This window comes from Gavia stellata, chromosome Z (assembly GCF_030936135.1).
Source record: "Gavia stellata isolate bGavSte3 chromosome Z, bGavSte3.hap2, whole genome shotgun sequence".
Lineage (NCBI taxonomy): Eukaryota > Metazoa > Chordata > Aves > Gaviiformes > Gaviidae > Gavia > Gavia stellata.
Genome location: NC_082637.1, coordinates 27,786,113 through 27,803,892, shown reverse-complemented (window position 1 = coordinate 27,803,892; position 17,780 = coordinate 27,786,113). Strand labels below are relative to the sequence as shown.

The 17,780-nt window shown below is 36.5% G+C and overlaps 1 protein-coding gene across 1 annotated transcript in view; it reads left to right on the top strand.

Moving 5' to 3' along the window:
- Positions 1–17,780, top strand: part of SV2C (synaptic vesicle glycoprotein 2C) — a 78,242-nt gene that overhangs the window by 12,243 nt on the left and 48,219 nt on the right. The window contains exon 2 of the mRNA XM_059833917.1: positions 9,644–9,824. Coding sequence (XP_059689900.1) covers positions 9,644–9,824 — 181 coding nt within the window. The remainder of the gene's footprint in view (positions 1–9,643; positions 9,825–17,780) is intronic.

Below are 17,780 nucleotides of genomic sequence, written 5' to 3'. Positions count from 1 at the left end.
GTTAATCTATTTCATTGACTCTAAATGGGAAAGTAGAAAGAAGATGTGGGACCCTTAGCAACAGAAGTTTCCTTTTTCACCTGTATGTTGTTGTGTGCTAGGTGAGGTAGACCAGGTCTTTTGTCAGGCACTTCGGGAGATGTGTGAGTCTCAGACACTTACTAATTTTGGGAACCTGTTCCTAATGAGATTAGGCCTAATTCAATGTCTTTTTCTGAAACCAGTAGAAGGTTTTTGGTTTGGTTTTGTTTTGGTTTTTAATTTTTCTTTTAGTATTGTTTCTCTTCCCCCACCCTTTCACTTCATTGGAATAAAGGTGGTAACAGCCAGGATGAAGCAAAATAAAAAACAGTTGTTTTCTCCCATTTACAAGGAAAGAAGTTTACACAGTACTGGAATATAGTTACAGTAATGACAGTTAATGGCTGATTAAACACTGAGAAATAATCAACTGTTAGCTTTAATATTGTACAGATAACTTCATGAGGAGCATAGTTTTGTTAATTAGTTCTTAGTATCACATGCTTTTATTTGCTGAGTTGGATGCATCTGTTATTATTGTAGGTGTATATACTTTGGGCTTTTTGTTTTAATTCAGCACTAATTAAAAGTTAGTGATATTTGTGGACTCTGATCTGGTTTGAGTCAGAGGCAGGACTAGGCAAATAAGAAATTAACATTTATGCAATAAAACATGTAGCCAAAATTAACAGTTTTGATATGAAATGAGATGATTAATGTAGATGACTGCGTGGGCAATTTAAAGCTTTAGTGAAATATGTTTTTTTGCTTTGAAATTTAATTAATCCTAGCACTTGCACAGTGCTATGCACTGTTCAATCATATGCAGCATTTATAATCATTTGGATTCTCAGGATTGCATTTCAAATTGCAAAGTCACAGCAATTTCTAGCATGACAGGGTCAATTCAGAGCTGGGCAAAGAGTACATTGAATTTAGCATCTAAATCTGAGAGCAGAAAAATCCAGAGGAACCTCCACAGTTGCAGTGAAAGAAAACAGGAATTAGGGGTATTAGGACAGCTTAACTAGGTGTGTTTTATCTGAAGCTTGTCTGTCAGGATTTTCTCGCTAATGCCAGAGGGAACTGTTGGATCAAAGGAGAAGATGGTGTGAAAATAGTATGTTCCATGATAACACGTAGGGAATCTGTCAACAGCTTCACATCATCACCTGGGATTACCTGAGTTTTTCCTAAAGTCTCTGCTCTATATATTACATATTGGTAACAACCATCTTGTAAATATATTGTTCATATGGGAAGAAAAATACCACATATTTGTGTGAAAAATACGACAGCCCCGTGTTGCTAAATTTGAATGCTGATTGATTATTTCTGTTATAAGTATCAAGGAAGCAGTGCCTTGCTCTTTTTCTCTGTAATGTATTGTTGATTCAGCCAGCCATGCAATAGCAGTATGAAATAGCAGTGTGCTGCTGTTTGCAGCCATAATCACTACCAGTATTCAGTTTGTAAATTATTCTAATGATGAAAATGGAATAACTCTGATCAATTTTTTATTCTGAGAAATCTGCTATGGAATAAATAAAAATTATGCTAGCATCTGGTAGCAGATGGCACTTTTTTTAAAGACTTAGTTATTGACGTGATGATGTTCTTAAAGCAGAAGTGATGATGACAATGTACTGCAAAGGTACCGGTTTACCATATTCTCTATTTTGCTGCCTTATCACAAAATACAGCTGTGAAGAAAATTCCCCATCCTAGCAAGTAATCTATTACCTGTCACAATCTCTGCAGTTACTGAGCTTCTCCTATGCATTTGTTAATTTATGGAATTTGGATCTGAGGAAAAACAGGAGTGGTTATTCCTTTTGTTATTACAGTTTTTCAATTAAAATAATATCTGAGTACACAGGAAACTCATCTGTTAAGACAGAGTATTATTTCATTAGTAAAAAAATATGTAGCAGTACACATGCTTGTGTAAATTTTAGATATATTATAACGTGAAAGTCCCTAGAACTGTAAGGAGACTTAATAGCATACAGACTCTTAAAGCAAGAAAATATTTTGGTTTTCAAAATTAATAGACAACGTAAAGGTCCAGAGCTAAATCACCTTGTTCTGCACTTAATACATAAACCAGAATTAGTCTCTTTAGCCCAGTGAGAGGAAACATGGAGGCAAAACGCCGATTTTTTTCTTGTTGGAATTAAATTGAGCCTTACAAACAGTTCAGGTTGCAAATCTCACACCTGGGATACAGGAAACAAACCAAAAGTAGGCATATTAGGCACATAAATTTAATACAAGCATGCCAGAGGAAACAAAAAAATGAACTAATACCTGAATAAAATTTGTGCGAATAATTGTTGGGGAACCCTTTGACTTTCATGTGGATGGTATTTCTGTTATAGCACTGGAAAAGCTTTGGTCAAACCTTTCCAGCTAGGGGTTTTCAATGCAGGAGTTTCCCTCATGGTGGACACACACTGGAGTAGATTCATGATTTGGAAATATATGCAAGTTGTTTTCCTGGAAAAAAATGCAGGTGTTTTGGTTTTTTTTTATTTCATGGAGAGGACAGAACTGTTCTCACTTCTCCTTTCCTCCCAAGAAGAAAAATTGTCTTCCTGGCTCATCTTTGACATTTGTAAGAGCACAGCTGCGTGATTAGTTTGGGTAGCCATGCTGTGAGATCATTTTCACTTCAGTCTCAATGTTAAATCAAGACAAATATATTGTAGGTATTTGTTGGTCTTAATTTTGTTGACTTAAAATTTTGTATTGCCAAATTTTGTCTTGCATTAGATGCTTTCTGCTGTCTGAGTATGCCATAAGTCCCATTCACTTAGTTTCAGTTGTCTTTCAGTCTCCAAGTATCTTGGAGGTTCTATAGTGGGCTTCTACATCGACTTCCCTTTTTTAGTTCAGTTGTCTGGAAAATTTGGACTTGATCCTTTTGAAAGGGCAAAAAAAAAGAAAAAAAATGTGGGTTTGTTTTTTTTTAATTTCCGTTTAATATTTTGTATTTTTTCTAGGCTCTACCTTTGTTTTGTATTTGTGAGGCTTCTCTTTAGAAGTACAGTACTTGGCTACCTGATGACAGTTTTCCTTTGATTAAATCAATCACCAAATTATGCCTGTCATACTATTACAAACCTATATTGTTTGAGTTGCTTGTGTTGCTGATGATATTTTTTCCCTTACTATCTTAAAGATTGCAAATATGTTTGCACTTAGAACTGTTGAGTTACTTGCTCTTTCATTTTCCTATCTATGCTGGTCAACTGACTATGATCTTGCTTTTGCTCAGCTTTGCTTTCAGTTCCATTTTCCTGACTTTTTTGGTTGAGTTCCTCTATCAAATATCGCAGTTCATCAGTATTGTCTGAGAACAGAATCATTTTGTCTGAGAACCAGATATAGTTCACTCGATTTCTATTTATGTGAATTTTCTGGATTGGTGTCAGATTAAATGTGATCAGATGTTTTGTAGGTATGTTTGAAAGTGGTGTAAGGAGGTGATTGTTTTCTTTTTTCTGTTGATGAGCTTTTTATTGTATTGTTTTTATTTGATTGATTTGAGCTATGAATTATATGCTATGTATTTTTGGTAGCCTTTATGTCAGAGCCTTTCCCTCAGTTGTTTTCTTATGTAAATACTAGAGAAACAGACTTCTAGAAATTAATAAACATTTTTTAAAACTTGGTTTGGATTGAAACAGTATTTTTTAGTTTTCTTCCCTTCATGAAAACATTAACATTTCTGTATTGCTCAGCATGTTTCAGAAGAGGAGACAAGGTTGGTTTTTTCTTCACTGATCTCACTGGGATTCAGCATCTTCCTTTGTCTCAATGTGAATCTATTTCTTTAGTTATTATGGTGATAAAGTTGTTCTTTTTTACTGATTGTGAAGGAGATGTAGAATGTCTTGTGCACTAAGCAGCTAAAAAAATATACAAAAGCTAAATGGTCTGTCATGTGAAGACTTGTCACTTTGGAATTACTACTATTAGAGAACTAAGCATACAGGTTACTCAGCTGCAAGTCTCACTTGAAGGTTCAAGAATCACTGCAGTGTGATAGACATTGTACAAACTTCTATATTGAAGCTGAAGAGCTTCAACATTCATTTTAAAATAGCTTTATACCTTTCATGTATTTAAACAGATAAACCCTATTACCGTGATTGCTAAAAATAATTCTAATAAGGTAATAGTAAGTAAAACTTGACTGTTTGTAAATATATATATCAAGTAGAAGAGCAAAAAGCTTCAAAATGAACATGTAATTAAGCATCTGCACTAGACAGTATGAAATTGCAGACTGAAGCTTGTCTGCAGCTGTCCTGAAAAGGAATGCAAGAGGAGCGGATTAGTCTGAAGCGTAGTAATAGAAAAAGAGCCTGATATGCTGTGACATTTGGGGGTTTGCATATATTGCATATTATTAGGTAAGAGCAATCATTTAACATCTGAAGTTAAGATACAAAATGATTGTTGTGGGAAACAGCTAGCATTTAGATAAAGGAAATCCATGGCTTGAGAAATCTTGAACTTGCAAAGACTCATGCAAAATTTTAATTTTAGTTAATATGGCAGCTGGCTCACACATTTGTTGGAAGACAGTACCAATCAACTTTTTCAGAAGGGTGAACAATTACTGTTTTACTCCTTTAACCACTTAGATCTACACCTTAAAAATTTACCATTCCATAAATAGAGAGCTTGTTGTTCCACCACTTCAAACACTGTTTAGAGAAAAGAAGAAATAGTTGTTACAGAGGAATATTAGTTTGTAGCAGTTCTTTATGTAAGAATGTTGGAGTGTTAGTACCTCTCAGGAGGTGAATGGCATAATATAACAAATAAGAACTGAAGATCCAATAATCTGTCTACACAGATAGATTTAGACATCCAAAAACAGTGGCTTCAGAAAATGGAATTGTTCTGCCAATTCTGGAGTTGTTATAGTTTTCTTATATTTGTTGTCTTAATGGAAAAGTGTTTGCTTTAATTACCTCCTATTATAAACAGTTAGTTAGACGTTATGTTTTACTGAAGTTAGTTGCTGCATGGGTTGCGATTCTTTTCAGCCTTTTCTGATCAAAGAAACTAATAACAGATTATAATTAAGTATCACTCTGAAAGATTATAATCTTTAAACGCTGAATATGCTGTTTATCAGGGTTAAAACAAAGATAAATCTAGATATTCTTACTCATTATGCTACTTGTAGGCATTGGAGTTCTTCACTATGAATTGCTATATTCTAAACAATAGCATATGGGAAGATACTAGTACACATAAATAAAACACTGATTAAAGTACCGTATAATTCTCATGAAATGAATTTTTCTTCTCTTGGAGCTGTCTTAGAACCACATTTATAATTTCATTTTCCAAAATATAAATAATATTTTAATCTTATTTTTATAGTCTTTTTTTTAATGAGAGTACTTTTTCCAGTTGTATGAAATGCATTCCTCACTCAGACAATTGACCTAAACAACACAACAGGAAAAAAACAACTACAGGCCACTTTTATATCTACTTTATAATACCTGTGTTAAAGCAAAAGATGACCATCAGTGAGTCCCATAGCCTAAGTCTCCATACACAGACTGAGAAGTCTGTACTTACAGACTGATTTCTCAGAAGGGTTGGGCTATCATTTAGATACCAGGCTATGAACTGCAACAGGCAGTGGCAAGTAATGAAGTTATGGCAGCACAAGGAGTAAAATATGGTTTAACTGAACCTCAGCGACTGATAATGCGTGTATTCTTATCCCATTGCTTAAATTGTCCATAACTAGCATTTGGATACTGAGGGAGTTCTTGGTTGGCTGCTTTGTAAAGTTAGGGTGTTGCTAGCAACCTGAAAGATGCTGTGTGCGCATCCGTTTAAAAAATATCTAGCCGTCTGGTAGCCAAAGCGTGTGCATGGTGTAAACCAATTCCAGACTTGGTCCCCTCACCTGAAGAGGATGCAAGCAATGTACAATAGAAGAGAATATTCATTTTAGAGTGGCATGGGTTTCTTTTCAGCTGCCATTTGCCTCTTCTCAGTGCCTTTCCACCAAATGACAGAGTTTGAGATTGCACATTACTTTGTGGGGAAAATCAAAGACTTATGTTACAGTTATTATCAGTAGTTAAAATTAATTTTAAAAAATATGTTTCTAGGATCATGCCGAATGTCTAATCAGTGTGTGCCTTGTGCTGGATGAGCTAACTTCTTTAGAGGCACAAATGTGCTGCACCAAAAAGAAAAAGAAAAGCAGCCAGTTCTGTGATCAGTAGTAGCTGCTCAAAAAGGGAGTACCACCTCAGGATGACATGCTACATTCAAATCTATATACGTATGTGTACACCCATGCAATTATTGTTTTGATGACCAGTGTGTAAAGGTAATGAGAAAAGGGAGCAAGGTCTGACCAACAACAGATATTTAATTTTTACATACATAAACTTACGCAAAATGTAATATGTGATTTATGAAAGGTGTACAAAAAAAATGTAGTGCTTTCCCCATGAGATTTATGTTCTGACCAGTGGCATGACATAAAAAACAAGAGCTACAAAGGTTGGAAAGGAAGGGATGATGAAGGGGAAAATGATAATCTGATGTCATTGGTTACTTGCATTTTTTAGGTTGTTGTTCAGCTATTTTAACTGTTCATAGTTAGAGTTCTCCTTTGCCATTTGTCTTAAGGAATGATTTGAAAGTTGAGAGGAAGGGGACTTCCTTTATGGGCTGCAGGCAGGGTTATATTCTGTATAAAGAGAGACAGAAAATATGAAAAAGAGGAAGGACAGGAAAATACACTGTAACAGGTATCATTTGGTAGCTGCAGTAGGTTCAGGATGGAAGGGATAGAGATCTTTGGGGGGGGGAGGGATTGTGGAGGGTGTCCAAGGCAACTAGGAAAAAATTAGAAGTTAATATAATGGGAAAGAATAAGCTAATGGTGCAGTTCAGAGAGCAGCTTATTTATAGCAGTTTATTGATAAGAAGAGAATATTATTTTTAGCAGCATCTTTTGAATGCTCCTCAGGAGAATTACATCGGTATAACAGAGGCCAAAGCACAGCACAATGACAAAAGGACTTGTCATCAAAAAGAAAGGTTAATGTTTTTAAACTCTCAAGACTTGGAAACTTCTTTCTTCCATTGTTCATAGTGTTTTGATATTTCTGTGCATCACAAGGGAAGTAGTTACTTGGTAAAATTATGATTATTTGCATAAAATATTTCTAAGCTATCTAAATAAAGAAATACAAAACTATTTGATTGGCCTTCTCTGAGTATTTTTAATATTAGAGTGTTGAGTGGGAAAGCCCAACAACGTTTGTGTATGAAAGAATGTAAGGAATTTCACTGTAAGAGTAAAAATTAACAATTTTATTTACCTTTTTGAAATCAGTCTGCTGGCAATGCAGCTATGAAACTATTTTTGCTAAGTTCTTTCAACTAGTATTGACAAACAAGAAACTGCTCTGCTGGATGGCGTTTCCAAACTGCTTGTGAGTACGGGTCTACCTGCAGCGTGGTACAGTAACCTTGCCCACAGGAGAGATCTTAAAGCAATTGAGCGCATATGCTAAGCCACTCACCAAGCTCTGTCCCTTTAGGACCAGAAAATGTATGACCTGTGTATGCATTTTCAGGAAAATCTCAATTAATGGAATAAAAATTTCTGATCAGAATGAAGGAGCTATCTGATAAAGGTCTGTTGCTGAACACGTCAGTGTCTGTGTCTTTCCTGAGCTATGAGGAAAGAGAACAAAGATACCTTAGGAATTTTGCAAATTCTGGATTTACCTACATTCTCATCAACATCCTTTGATGAAAGACTAAGATCCCAGTAATAGCTAGAAAATGTCCATTGACAAAAGTTGTTTTGAGAAGACATTTGACTGTTGTTCTTAAAGAGCTTGTTGGTCTTGGTTAGGTAAGAAGGTAGTTAATGCCTCTGTGATGAGCAGCAATGGTTCTGTCATCCTGTCCTGAGAGACTCATGGAGAAGACAGACAGTCTAGAAATATCCTGTTCTTATTTTGTGTTGGCTAAAAAGGCAGCTGCAGAAAAGACTGATTTGCTAGTATTGGTCACAATCAATGGCAACAGGCATTGATAAAAATAGCATACTCACCTAACTAAAATATAACTATCTTGCTAATATACATTTAACACAATGCGTGTTCTATCAAATGTTTTAAAACGATGTCTCATAAGGAAGCAGCAGTGGAAACTACTTGTACAAAACATGAGGGGAAACAGGGACATTTTGGGGTGCATGAGACCCTGCAGCTGTCACCACTTCAGATGTTAACATCTGGAATTCCAAGCATGGAAATGCTGATGAGTGACCTCTATGTTAATATGCAGTTAACCAAGCCCAGGCATTTAAATATTTCTTTCAGCTTTCAGTCCCTTCCAACTATCTTCTGCAGGACAGAGGTGATTCTTTTAGAGGCCAGAATTTTACACAACAGCAATTAAAGCCCAGCAGAGTTGCTGGGAAATTTGACCATTCTTGTCACTGATCAAAAAGAGACACAGGACAAGGATTGCTAGTACTTTAGCTTCTTCCAGCTACTTTATATTTAATTTCTGCTCTGTAGTAGATGTATAAGATGGTAGCAACCCAAGATAGTAGATAAAACCCAATCTGGGAAGTTCAGTAAGAAAGTAGGTGGAAAAAGAATAATACATGTATCAAACAAAATACAAATATTGTTGGTTCTGTCCAAAGCTTGGGAACTACTTTTTCTTCTGACAGTCTGCTCAATGTGTTGTGCATCTTTGCCAAACATCCCACAGAAGGTTTGTCCCTGGAAAGGAAATAATGTACATTATGCCAAGACATGAATGGGCAGAGTGTTAAATATTTCAACTTATCTTTCTGTAGAAGGTACTTCACATTGAAAACATCAATAACATTAAAATAAAATCGCCCCAAAATAATTTTTCCCTATCTCATTTTAATGTATGCAGCTAAACTGTAATGTATCTGTTCAAAATTCTTTGGGGAAAAAAAAAACCCAAAACATTCCAGTGTTTTTCTGTATACAGGACAGTGCCTTTTTAAATAAAACAGTACACTGAAGTAGGAGGGAGAAAAAAACAATCAGGCTGGACATCTTTGATTCTATAGATCTCAAATGGGAAGTGTCTGTTTCATAATCATCTTCCTTTAGACTTAGCACATCTTACTCCCGGTGATTAATCCCCTACAGGACTGCTTATATTCTAGAAATGTTCAGACAATTTGTTTCCGTAGGGGAAGTTAAACTTTTTTGCAGTATTTGACATAAATGCAGTTTATTACTGAGGAAATACTGGCATTCTTTCTCCCATTCAGTCTTATTTGCCTGTATTTTAATTGTTTTAGCTAGAGGCACCTTGTTTAATAATTCTGTTAAGCTTCAGCATGTCTGATAACAGCTGACAAAGACACAGTAGGAAATCTGTTCTCCCTAGATACATTTGCAAAGCTATGCATATAATTTCTATTCACTGAGAAAGGAGAAATTAATCTCTATACTGTTTGCTTTGTAAATATAGAAGATCAACTATTTTTGGTGTGGTCAATTGTGGTCAGTTATGTAGCTCACAAAACAACGTCTTTTTTCTTTGTGTATTGCAGGTAGCATAGTGTACCTTGGGATGATGGTGGGGGCATTCTTCTGGGGAGGCTTGGCAGACAAGGTGGGAAGGAGACAGTCACTCCTGATATGCATGTCTGTCAATGGATTCTTTGCCTTCCTTTCATCATTTGTCCAGGGCTATGGCTTCTTCCTCTTCTGTCGCTTGTTTTCTGGATTTGGGTAAGCTCCTCTGGTTTTGTTCACTTTCACAATTCTGTGTGTTAATAAAACATTCCTGTTTGCAAAAGAACATTATTCAATGTGGAAATATAGTCTGTGTCAGGGGCGAGAGAATTAAACAAGGTAGCTACAACACTCCTAAATAACAACCTGAAGGGGAAGAATACTGATTTTAGGGGAAAGACACAGACTGCAAATTGTGAGATTGAGTTCTGTTCTTATTTTGCAACAGACTTGCTTTATGAACTTGATCAACTTGCTTAACTCTTCTATGCCTCAGCTTCTCTGTGTATTGCTTGTGCAGTCAGCAAAACAATACCCTCCTCACAGGTGTACTGTAAGATTTCAGTAATATTTGTAAAGTTTCTAATGTGTTTGTGTGCATAATATTGTTTATAATGCCACCACAGTCAAGACTGTCAAATTTAAAAAGGGGCCCTAGCGTGTGCCAAATGTTACTGCTCTCTCCAGAAGAATGGTGTTTGTGTCCCTGTGTTTGCTTTACTTTTCTTTTCATTTAAATAACTTCTCAGATGTTGGAAGAGTTCAAGATATTGGTAATGGTCGATTAAGTTTATAATTTTAAACTTACATGAGCAGAGATTGAGATACACAAGTAAATTACCATGAGAAAGCTACTACCTTTACTGCACCCTTGGATAATCAAGAGGTCTGTTCTACAGAGCAGTTAGTTTAGCACTTCTGGTAATTGCTTGATCAATTTTGCAGATCAATTGCAGATCAAAACTCCCAATTACAATTCCATTTCAGGCCTCTATCAATCTTTAGGATGCTGAACAGGCGGGAGCTGGTGAGAGCTGTGTCGTAAAGCTACGCACGTGAAGTCCACTGCTTGTATGGTTTGTTGGCTGTAGTTTATGTAGCCTTAGTGCATTAACACTCTTGTGTGATGTTCGTAGTTTTAGAAACCCCTTGAACTGGTCTGAAGTAGGGTAGGGCTGCACACCCATACCAAAAAGAAATTGCCATAGCACTAAGTACGATTAAACTGATTTAGGAAGGAAGATGGAAGGGCAAGGTGAGAGAAGAAGATGTGAAGAGTCCTCTTGCTAGAAGAATCTCCTTAGTCTGTCACAAATTGTCAGATATGACTCTAAAAGACATCAAGAGGAAATGTCAACTGTTCTAATTCTCAAAAAAAAAAAAAAAGTAGAAAAACAAAACAAAAAATCCCATCCAGCTTCTTTACCTGTTTTTCGTGTCATATGTCACTATCAGTTCCAGGTACTATGTTTTGTCTCTCCATAGAGAAACACTGATCATGTTGCATGACACTTTCACTCTTCCATGATCCTGTCAAAGTTCAGAAACTTGTTGTATTCCTTCTTAGGCTGCCCAGTTCATGAGGGCAGTATTGGACCCTGTGCCACAAAGGTTTGTCTTTTGGCGGATAGGTTTGTGACACTGTTGGTTTTCACTCAGATTGTCCCTCTTGGGGCATATGGCAAAATATGTATCTGTCATGCCTCATGCCCAACTTGCCTACAGGGTCTCCTCCTCACCTGTGGCAGTAGCTTTTCCAGTAACGTACAGTGCCTGTAGCTTTACTCAGGATAAATGTATGCCCTGGATTGGGAAGCATGTTCCTTTGGGTACCCAGCTTATAATTAATAGTCTTTGAAGGAGCAGGCCCTTCATATCTGTATCTTATACCTCTGTGTGAGTCCCCCCTGTGTCCAAAGTCCTCCTACCTCATGTTTGAGACCTGCATGAATAGATAGTAGATAATTTACCACTGTGTACTACATTTTAACACCCCAAACAAAAAACAAACGACAAAACCCAACACAGCATGAGCTGCAGATTCATTCCTCATACCAATTACTGCAGAGAAAGATTCATGACTGGCTCACATTCGCTGTTTTCTTCAAAGACCGGATTTCTCCCCAGAAAAGCCTCCTTTAGCCAGTATCAGTGTTGCATCGTAAAAGCCATGAGGATTCTAGAACTAAATCTGTGCTTCATACTCTAAAGATGAGGGAAAGCTCTTCCTTTTTCTGTTCTCACTGTTTCCCTGTGATGATGCAGTTTTTTCACCAGACTTAGCATGTTTGGAGCCCTTCTTTTTCATCTGCTCACGTGCTGTCAGAGAAGGCTTACTTTTCACTTAAGAGCAATATTCAAGATTGTGTTTGTGTCACATCTGCCTTTCCTCTGTTTTTCAATCCCATTTTGGATATGATCATATGTTGAGAGCAGCTGTAACAGCAACAGACACATCATATGCCAAGCATCAGGAAAGAAGGGAGAGGCTTGAACATTCCAGCTGCAGAGGCAGCAAAGTAAAATCTTTTCACTTTTGAACAGCTGGGCACAAATATACCCACTGTTAAAGCATATATCTTACAGGTCTCTGTTTCCAGATACTTTGCATCAGCTGTTGTGCAAGAAGACAAACTCTTTTTGGTATGACTCACTGAAGAACTCCCAGATATTTGCACTAGCTTTGAAGCCATATCTTCTTGCAGTATGACAGGAAATTTGCTTAAAGGGTTTGAATTAAATCTTGAACATTCATTGGATTCTTTACTACATCCAACGCCTTGCTGGAATGAAAAAGAAGCTGTGTCAGTTGAATGGGGATAGAAATTCAACTTAATTTCTCTTTATAGCCTCTCCTCGTTTTAGAGGTCCTGTCTTTAGACAGTAAATGTCAGTTCCCCTTTCTTACTGAAAGACACTGAATATATCTCTCTGTTACCAAGGGAGGAGTCTTTGTTCCAGTAATTTTAGGTGAATCAAAGAGCCCAGATATGAAATAGGAATAATTTTAAGCAAAGAACTGAATTATATGTTTTAAAGGCAAAATAGAATTGTTCCTTAGATTAGAAAAGAGCTTTCTGAAGGGACAGAGAGTTATCTGGACAATTTCATATAATTAAAAGTCAATAAAATATTAAGATGTATTCAAAAGATATAAAATCATTTAGGTGTATAGAGTTTAAACTGGTCTGTTATCTTCTAGATAATATGAAAATAGACTAAGAAGCATGAAAAATAAAACCAGTACCTGATAGAAGATTTTATTTCTAAAAAATACTATAAAATAGATTCTTCTCAGATTCTCTTGCAGTCAAAAACGTGTTTACAGAAGTAAATGGCTCAGGGAAAAAAAATCCCTTCTAATAATTTTTTTTGCATCTGAAAAACCTAAAACTAGTAAAAATTTTGTATGCAAAAAAGTGGTTTGGAATACAAAGCAGTATAAATAATATTAAGATATTTCTGGTTAAAGGGCATTGAGAGATACAAAAGTCTGAAAGGTGAACTTAAGCCAGTGAAAAGAATTAAGAAATGTTGGATAGTCTGCAAAATAATTTCCTTTTATGGAAAATAATATCATAACTGTGATTCTTCCATTGATTAACCAAAACTCAAAAGGAAGTTGAATTCAGAAGCCTGATAAAGGTCTAGGAGGGCTTTAGTCATGGCTTCCTACAAAGTAAAAAGACCTAGAAAAGAAACTGTGAGATGTATTCATCATTAGCCATTGGAGGAATGTGCAAAGGTTTATCATCAAAAAGTACTTCGTTAGATCTGTCTTTGAAATTGTCAAAGGAAGGTTTGTCTAATACTAGAACATGACACATAACATTGCTGCCAACTTGAGTGGAACTGGAGTTGTTGCTTATTCAACACTGCCACTGTGAAGTATGGTTCTCAGCTACAAAATTTTATCTAACCTCTGCTACAAAAAAAATGTATTTAATTAACATAAACTATTAGTTTGCTATTTTTTTATACTTTTAGATAATTTTAGATGCAGTTTTTCCAAGTACAACAACTGAATTTAGAATAAAGCACTTAAAAGTACACTACGTGTTTGTATTATTCCTGCAAATTTCATTTTGGTTGCTTTGAAATAACCGAAGATGATACAGTTTGGGAAAATTTATCATGCTTATCCAGCCCAAATGTTAGTTCCAAAAGTAATAAAAGTTTTCATGCAGTAAAAAGCTAGCTGAAATAAATACCCTGAGATGAACTACAGTTTAGAAATTCTTCAGACAACCTCATATATTTGCTCCCAGTTGAAACTGATTCTTTCTCATGAGCAAAGTAAAAAATGCTAAATAAATGTGTCCTATTTTACAAAACCAGGCATTATGTCCAGACTACAGAGATTTATTTTAATTTGCCAGAATTGCCAGTTTGGCCAAATTTCTTCTCTAAACCCACAGAAATATTAGGAATACAGCTTAGATGTGGTTAACTTTTGTAACTAAAAGCTATTAAGAAGCCTTTTCCCTGCCCGTTGCCCCTTGTGAGTAATAGTCTCTCTTGAGATGTACTGTCATATAGTGTTTTTTTTCCAGAAGAATTCAGACTATAAGTCGTTAAATCTGAGACTCACCTTCAGACAGCTTGCTTAACTGTTCCTCAGAAAACAAAGCCACCTGCAGTACTCCTTCCACATTACTGGGATCTACCGAAGAGTGCTGGTGTCAATGTAGTAGCACTAAACTCATCATTTAGATCTTTTCTCGAATTCTTCAAACTCTTGTGAGGAATCAACCGGTAGCAGAAATCCAAAACTGTGGGCGAAGTTTCTTGTAACTAGCAGTTTTGAGATGATTGCCTGTGCAAATCCGCTCACGCTGACTTTGACCACCACCTTTGTACATTATGTGTAGTGTTGTACCCTTCTCTTAATGGCCAAGACAGAAAGGCCATGCAAGCAGACCATATGTATAACAACTGTAAAAATGTTCCAGCAGAGATATGGACCACGTGGTCACAGCACAAGATAGTTGGCCTACACAAGCAGTCACCTTCAGGAACTTCAGATCTAGACCAACAGGCTGCTTTTATAATTGTGTGTCATCAGTATTTAGTATTGTGTTGTATTTATCTTTTTCCTCTTCATGCCCACTTGCTCCACTTCTTTCTCATGAACATGTTGTGTTCTCTTACTCTCAAAAGGTTGTAATCCTACCGCCTCTAACTCCTCTCCAACTCCCATCTGGCTCCCACCCATGGCTATCAGTGTTTTTACACTGCGAGCTAATGAATAGCTCTGCAGGTGACTGGCTTCAAAGCTGATAGCATATGCCAAAAGGGTAGATATGCTTCTCAGTCAAGCCAAGGAAACAGTTGGCAAGGTCTGAATTTTCCAAATAGCTTTGATCCAGCTCTTGCAGCTTCAGCTCTGGGTAAAGGTTGACTAATGTAAACCTGAGATAGCTGGGAGAGAACTGGTCTTTCCTAAGACTGTTAGGAGAAGAGGACAGTATTCTTATGAGGAAAGGAAGATTATACAAAAGGGGGAGAAAAACTAGACATCGGAAACACGTAAATAAGGTAGAGAGCCTACATAACAGAAAAAAAAAAAACCAAAAGAAAAAGTAAAAACTTGAAAAAGCAATGAAGAAGGAGAAGAAGAAGAAGAAGAAGAAGAAGAAGAAGAAGAAGAAGAAGAAGAAGAAAGAAAATCTGCAAAAGAAAGTCTTCATAAACAATGATTTTGTGTTTACCAATACTGGCAGATCTGAAAGCAATTTAACTGAGATACCTAGCTAAGCAAGTACTGCAGGCAAATTCTTTGCAATTATATACTTGAATTTGACATCGAATTTGACTTGATTTTTTTAAATAGTGTTGGGTAAATTTGGGGAATGAATTATTTACTCATCAGTTCAGCTTCCATCAGAACTGACAGTACTGTAGAGTTCAGTAAATAAGCACATGAATCTTTATCACAAGGACTCTTTTGCTATTAATAGCATACAGGCCATGTGTGTACCTGAAAGACAACTTCTCTAGTATACATAGTCCAAAGAGGCACTTTTAGACATGGGTAGAATGATCAGCAAATGTTAGTCTATCGCGTGCTGCAGTTTTGTAAGGCTTTATCCAGCAATTCTCAAGGAGAACCGGTCAGTCTGGCTGCTCACTCTAAAGTACTTTGCCAGTCTAATGGCAGTTCTGAAAGGGAAAAAACAGAGGTGTTTTTTAATGTGGTAGTGGGGGTAGAGAACTGTTAGTAAGAAGAGGGAAGAGTAGGTGGAACTGGACAGAAGGACAAAGGGTGGTGGGCTGTTTCCAAATCTCAGGAGTGTAACACTGAATCTGTGTTTTGAGCTCTATCACTTTTTAACGTATTGCAAATAACAAGGTGACAACTTGCAAATACCATCTCACGCAGACACTATATTCATTTTTAGTCTGGATTTTGTCCAAGTTTGAAAGAGAAAATGACAAGGTATTTCAGAAGAACACCATCCTGCCTTGTGCGTTTAGTATTCTGTAAGGGTTTTTTTCCCCAATTATCTCTATTCCTTGTATGCTTTTGCATATCAAGTCCCTTTGGCTAGTGACTCTGCAAATAAACAGATTCTATCTGAAGCCAGAGGTTCCTGAATTCCTCGCTGAAGTGTTTCCATCCCAGCTGTCACACTGTGCCGTTGCCAAAATCTGTTGTGACAAATCACAGCTCTGAAGGTAGATTAGCAGACATTTATCATCTTTCTTTGTGACAAAGAACACACAAATGTACCTTAGCTCATTGTTTGTTTCACTGAATCCTACTCTCCTAGAGGGCATCACTTAAATCTCCTTTTGGTTTCCCTCTCTCCATAATTTCACAGAACAAACATGACCAAAGAGTGTACAGAAATAACATTATAAAAGCACAGCTTTCAGCCTGGATGATTTTCTGGGGTCAGAAATTGAACCTTCTTTTGCTGAAAAGTGGGATTAGATCAGTTGCTTATTTCTATATTGTCATAACTGTCTGAATAACTGTTGTTCTTTTTGAATCTAAAATAAAATTTAAAAAAACATCAAAACGTTGGATAAGGAGCCACCCTTCTTTGTGAATAAGAAGAAACAGTACAACACTTTTTTGAAGTAACAGAACTGAGCAACTATGACCTACCACCCGCAACAGATGTTATATGCACGCTGAGTGGAAGCTGAACTATGTAGGAGATGGCTTTTGCTAGAGACTAAATGCAGCTGCAGGGCATAGGTACCAGACAGTGGAGGACTCGGGGTGTATGAGTCTGTGTATGAGCAAAAGCAGACAGAAAGAAGTAGCCAAAACCTAAAAATGGAGCTAGAAAGATATTAAGAACATAATCCTGAAAAAAACAGAGTAAGAAGTAAGAGTAAAATAAGAATTTTGGGGAATCAAATAACATGTTCAGTCATTGAGTTTTTCTCTAAACAGAAGTAACCCATAAGGCTCCAAAACTGGCTCATCTTTTGCATCAAAAAGGGTAACAATATGCTGATTAGTTGGTATTTCCTTCCAATTGAATTACATGTTTCTGAGAAAATACCAAAACTGATGCATTCTGCTCTTGCTCTGCCTACTTCTGATGGGGTTTATTACGGAAGATGAAAAATAACTGAAAAAGATCATGACTGATATTTGTCATCCTTTTGACTGACATTTATGCCATTCTCTCCACATATGAAGCAGTATGTGCAGTAGAAAAAGGCTCCTGCTGTTTATTAAGTGTTGTTCTTGCATATATTCCTACATATTTATCAAAAAAGACAAGGCTGAAGGAATGCATCCTGTCATTTTAGGTGCAGAGACTGATCCTTATAGAGTGAGAGAGTTTATTTTATGGTCTTGAGCCAAGCTCAACAAAGTTTTGCCTCTTGCTGGTATTAGACTGTGCCTCATTACAGAATCTGTTATTCTAGAGACAGTTATCACTCATGATCATCAATGCAGAGGTTTAGACCAGTGTTTTTGTCAATCTTTTAAAAAAAAGTTCAGGCTCTACACAGTTTTCCAGTGGAGGTATGAAAACTCTGTATAGTTAATTTGTACATACTCACAATATATTTGCACCTCGTAGATACTTTTTGTGACCCTTTAAGAAGTAATGCATGGAACCCCCTGCGTGATTTGTGGACAACAAGTTTATGTCCACTGCATTGGCTATGATGACTGAAGAAATAACACACATGAATAACAGA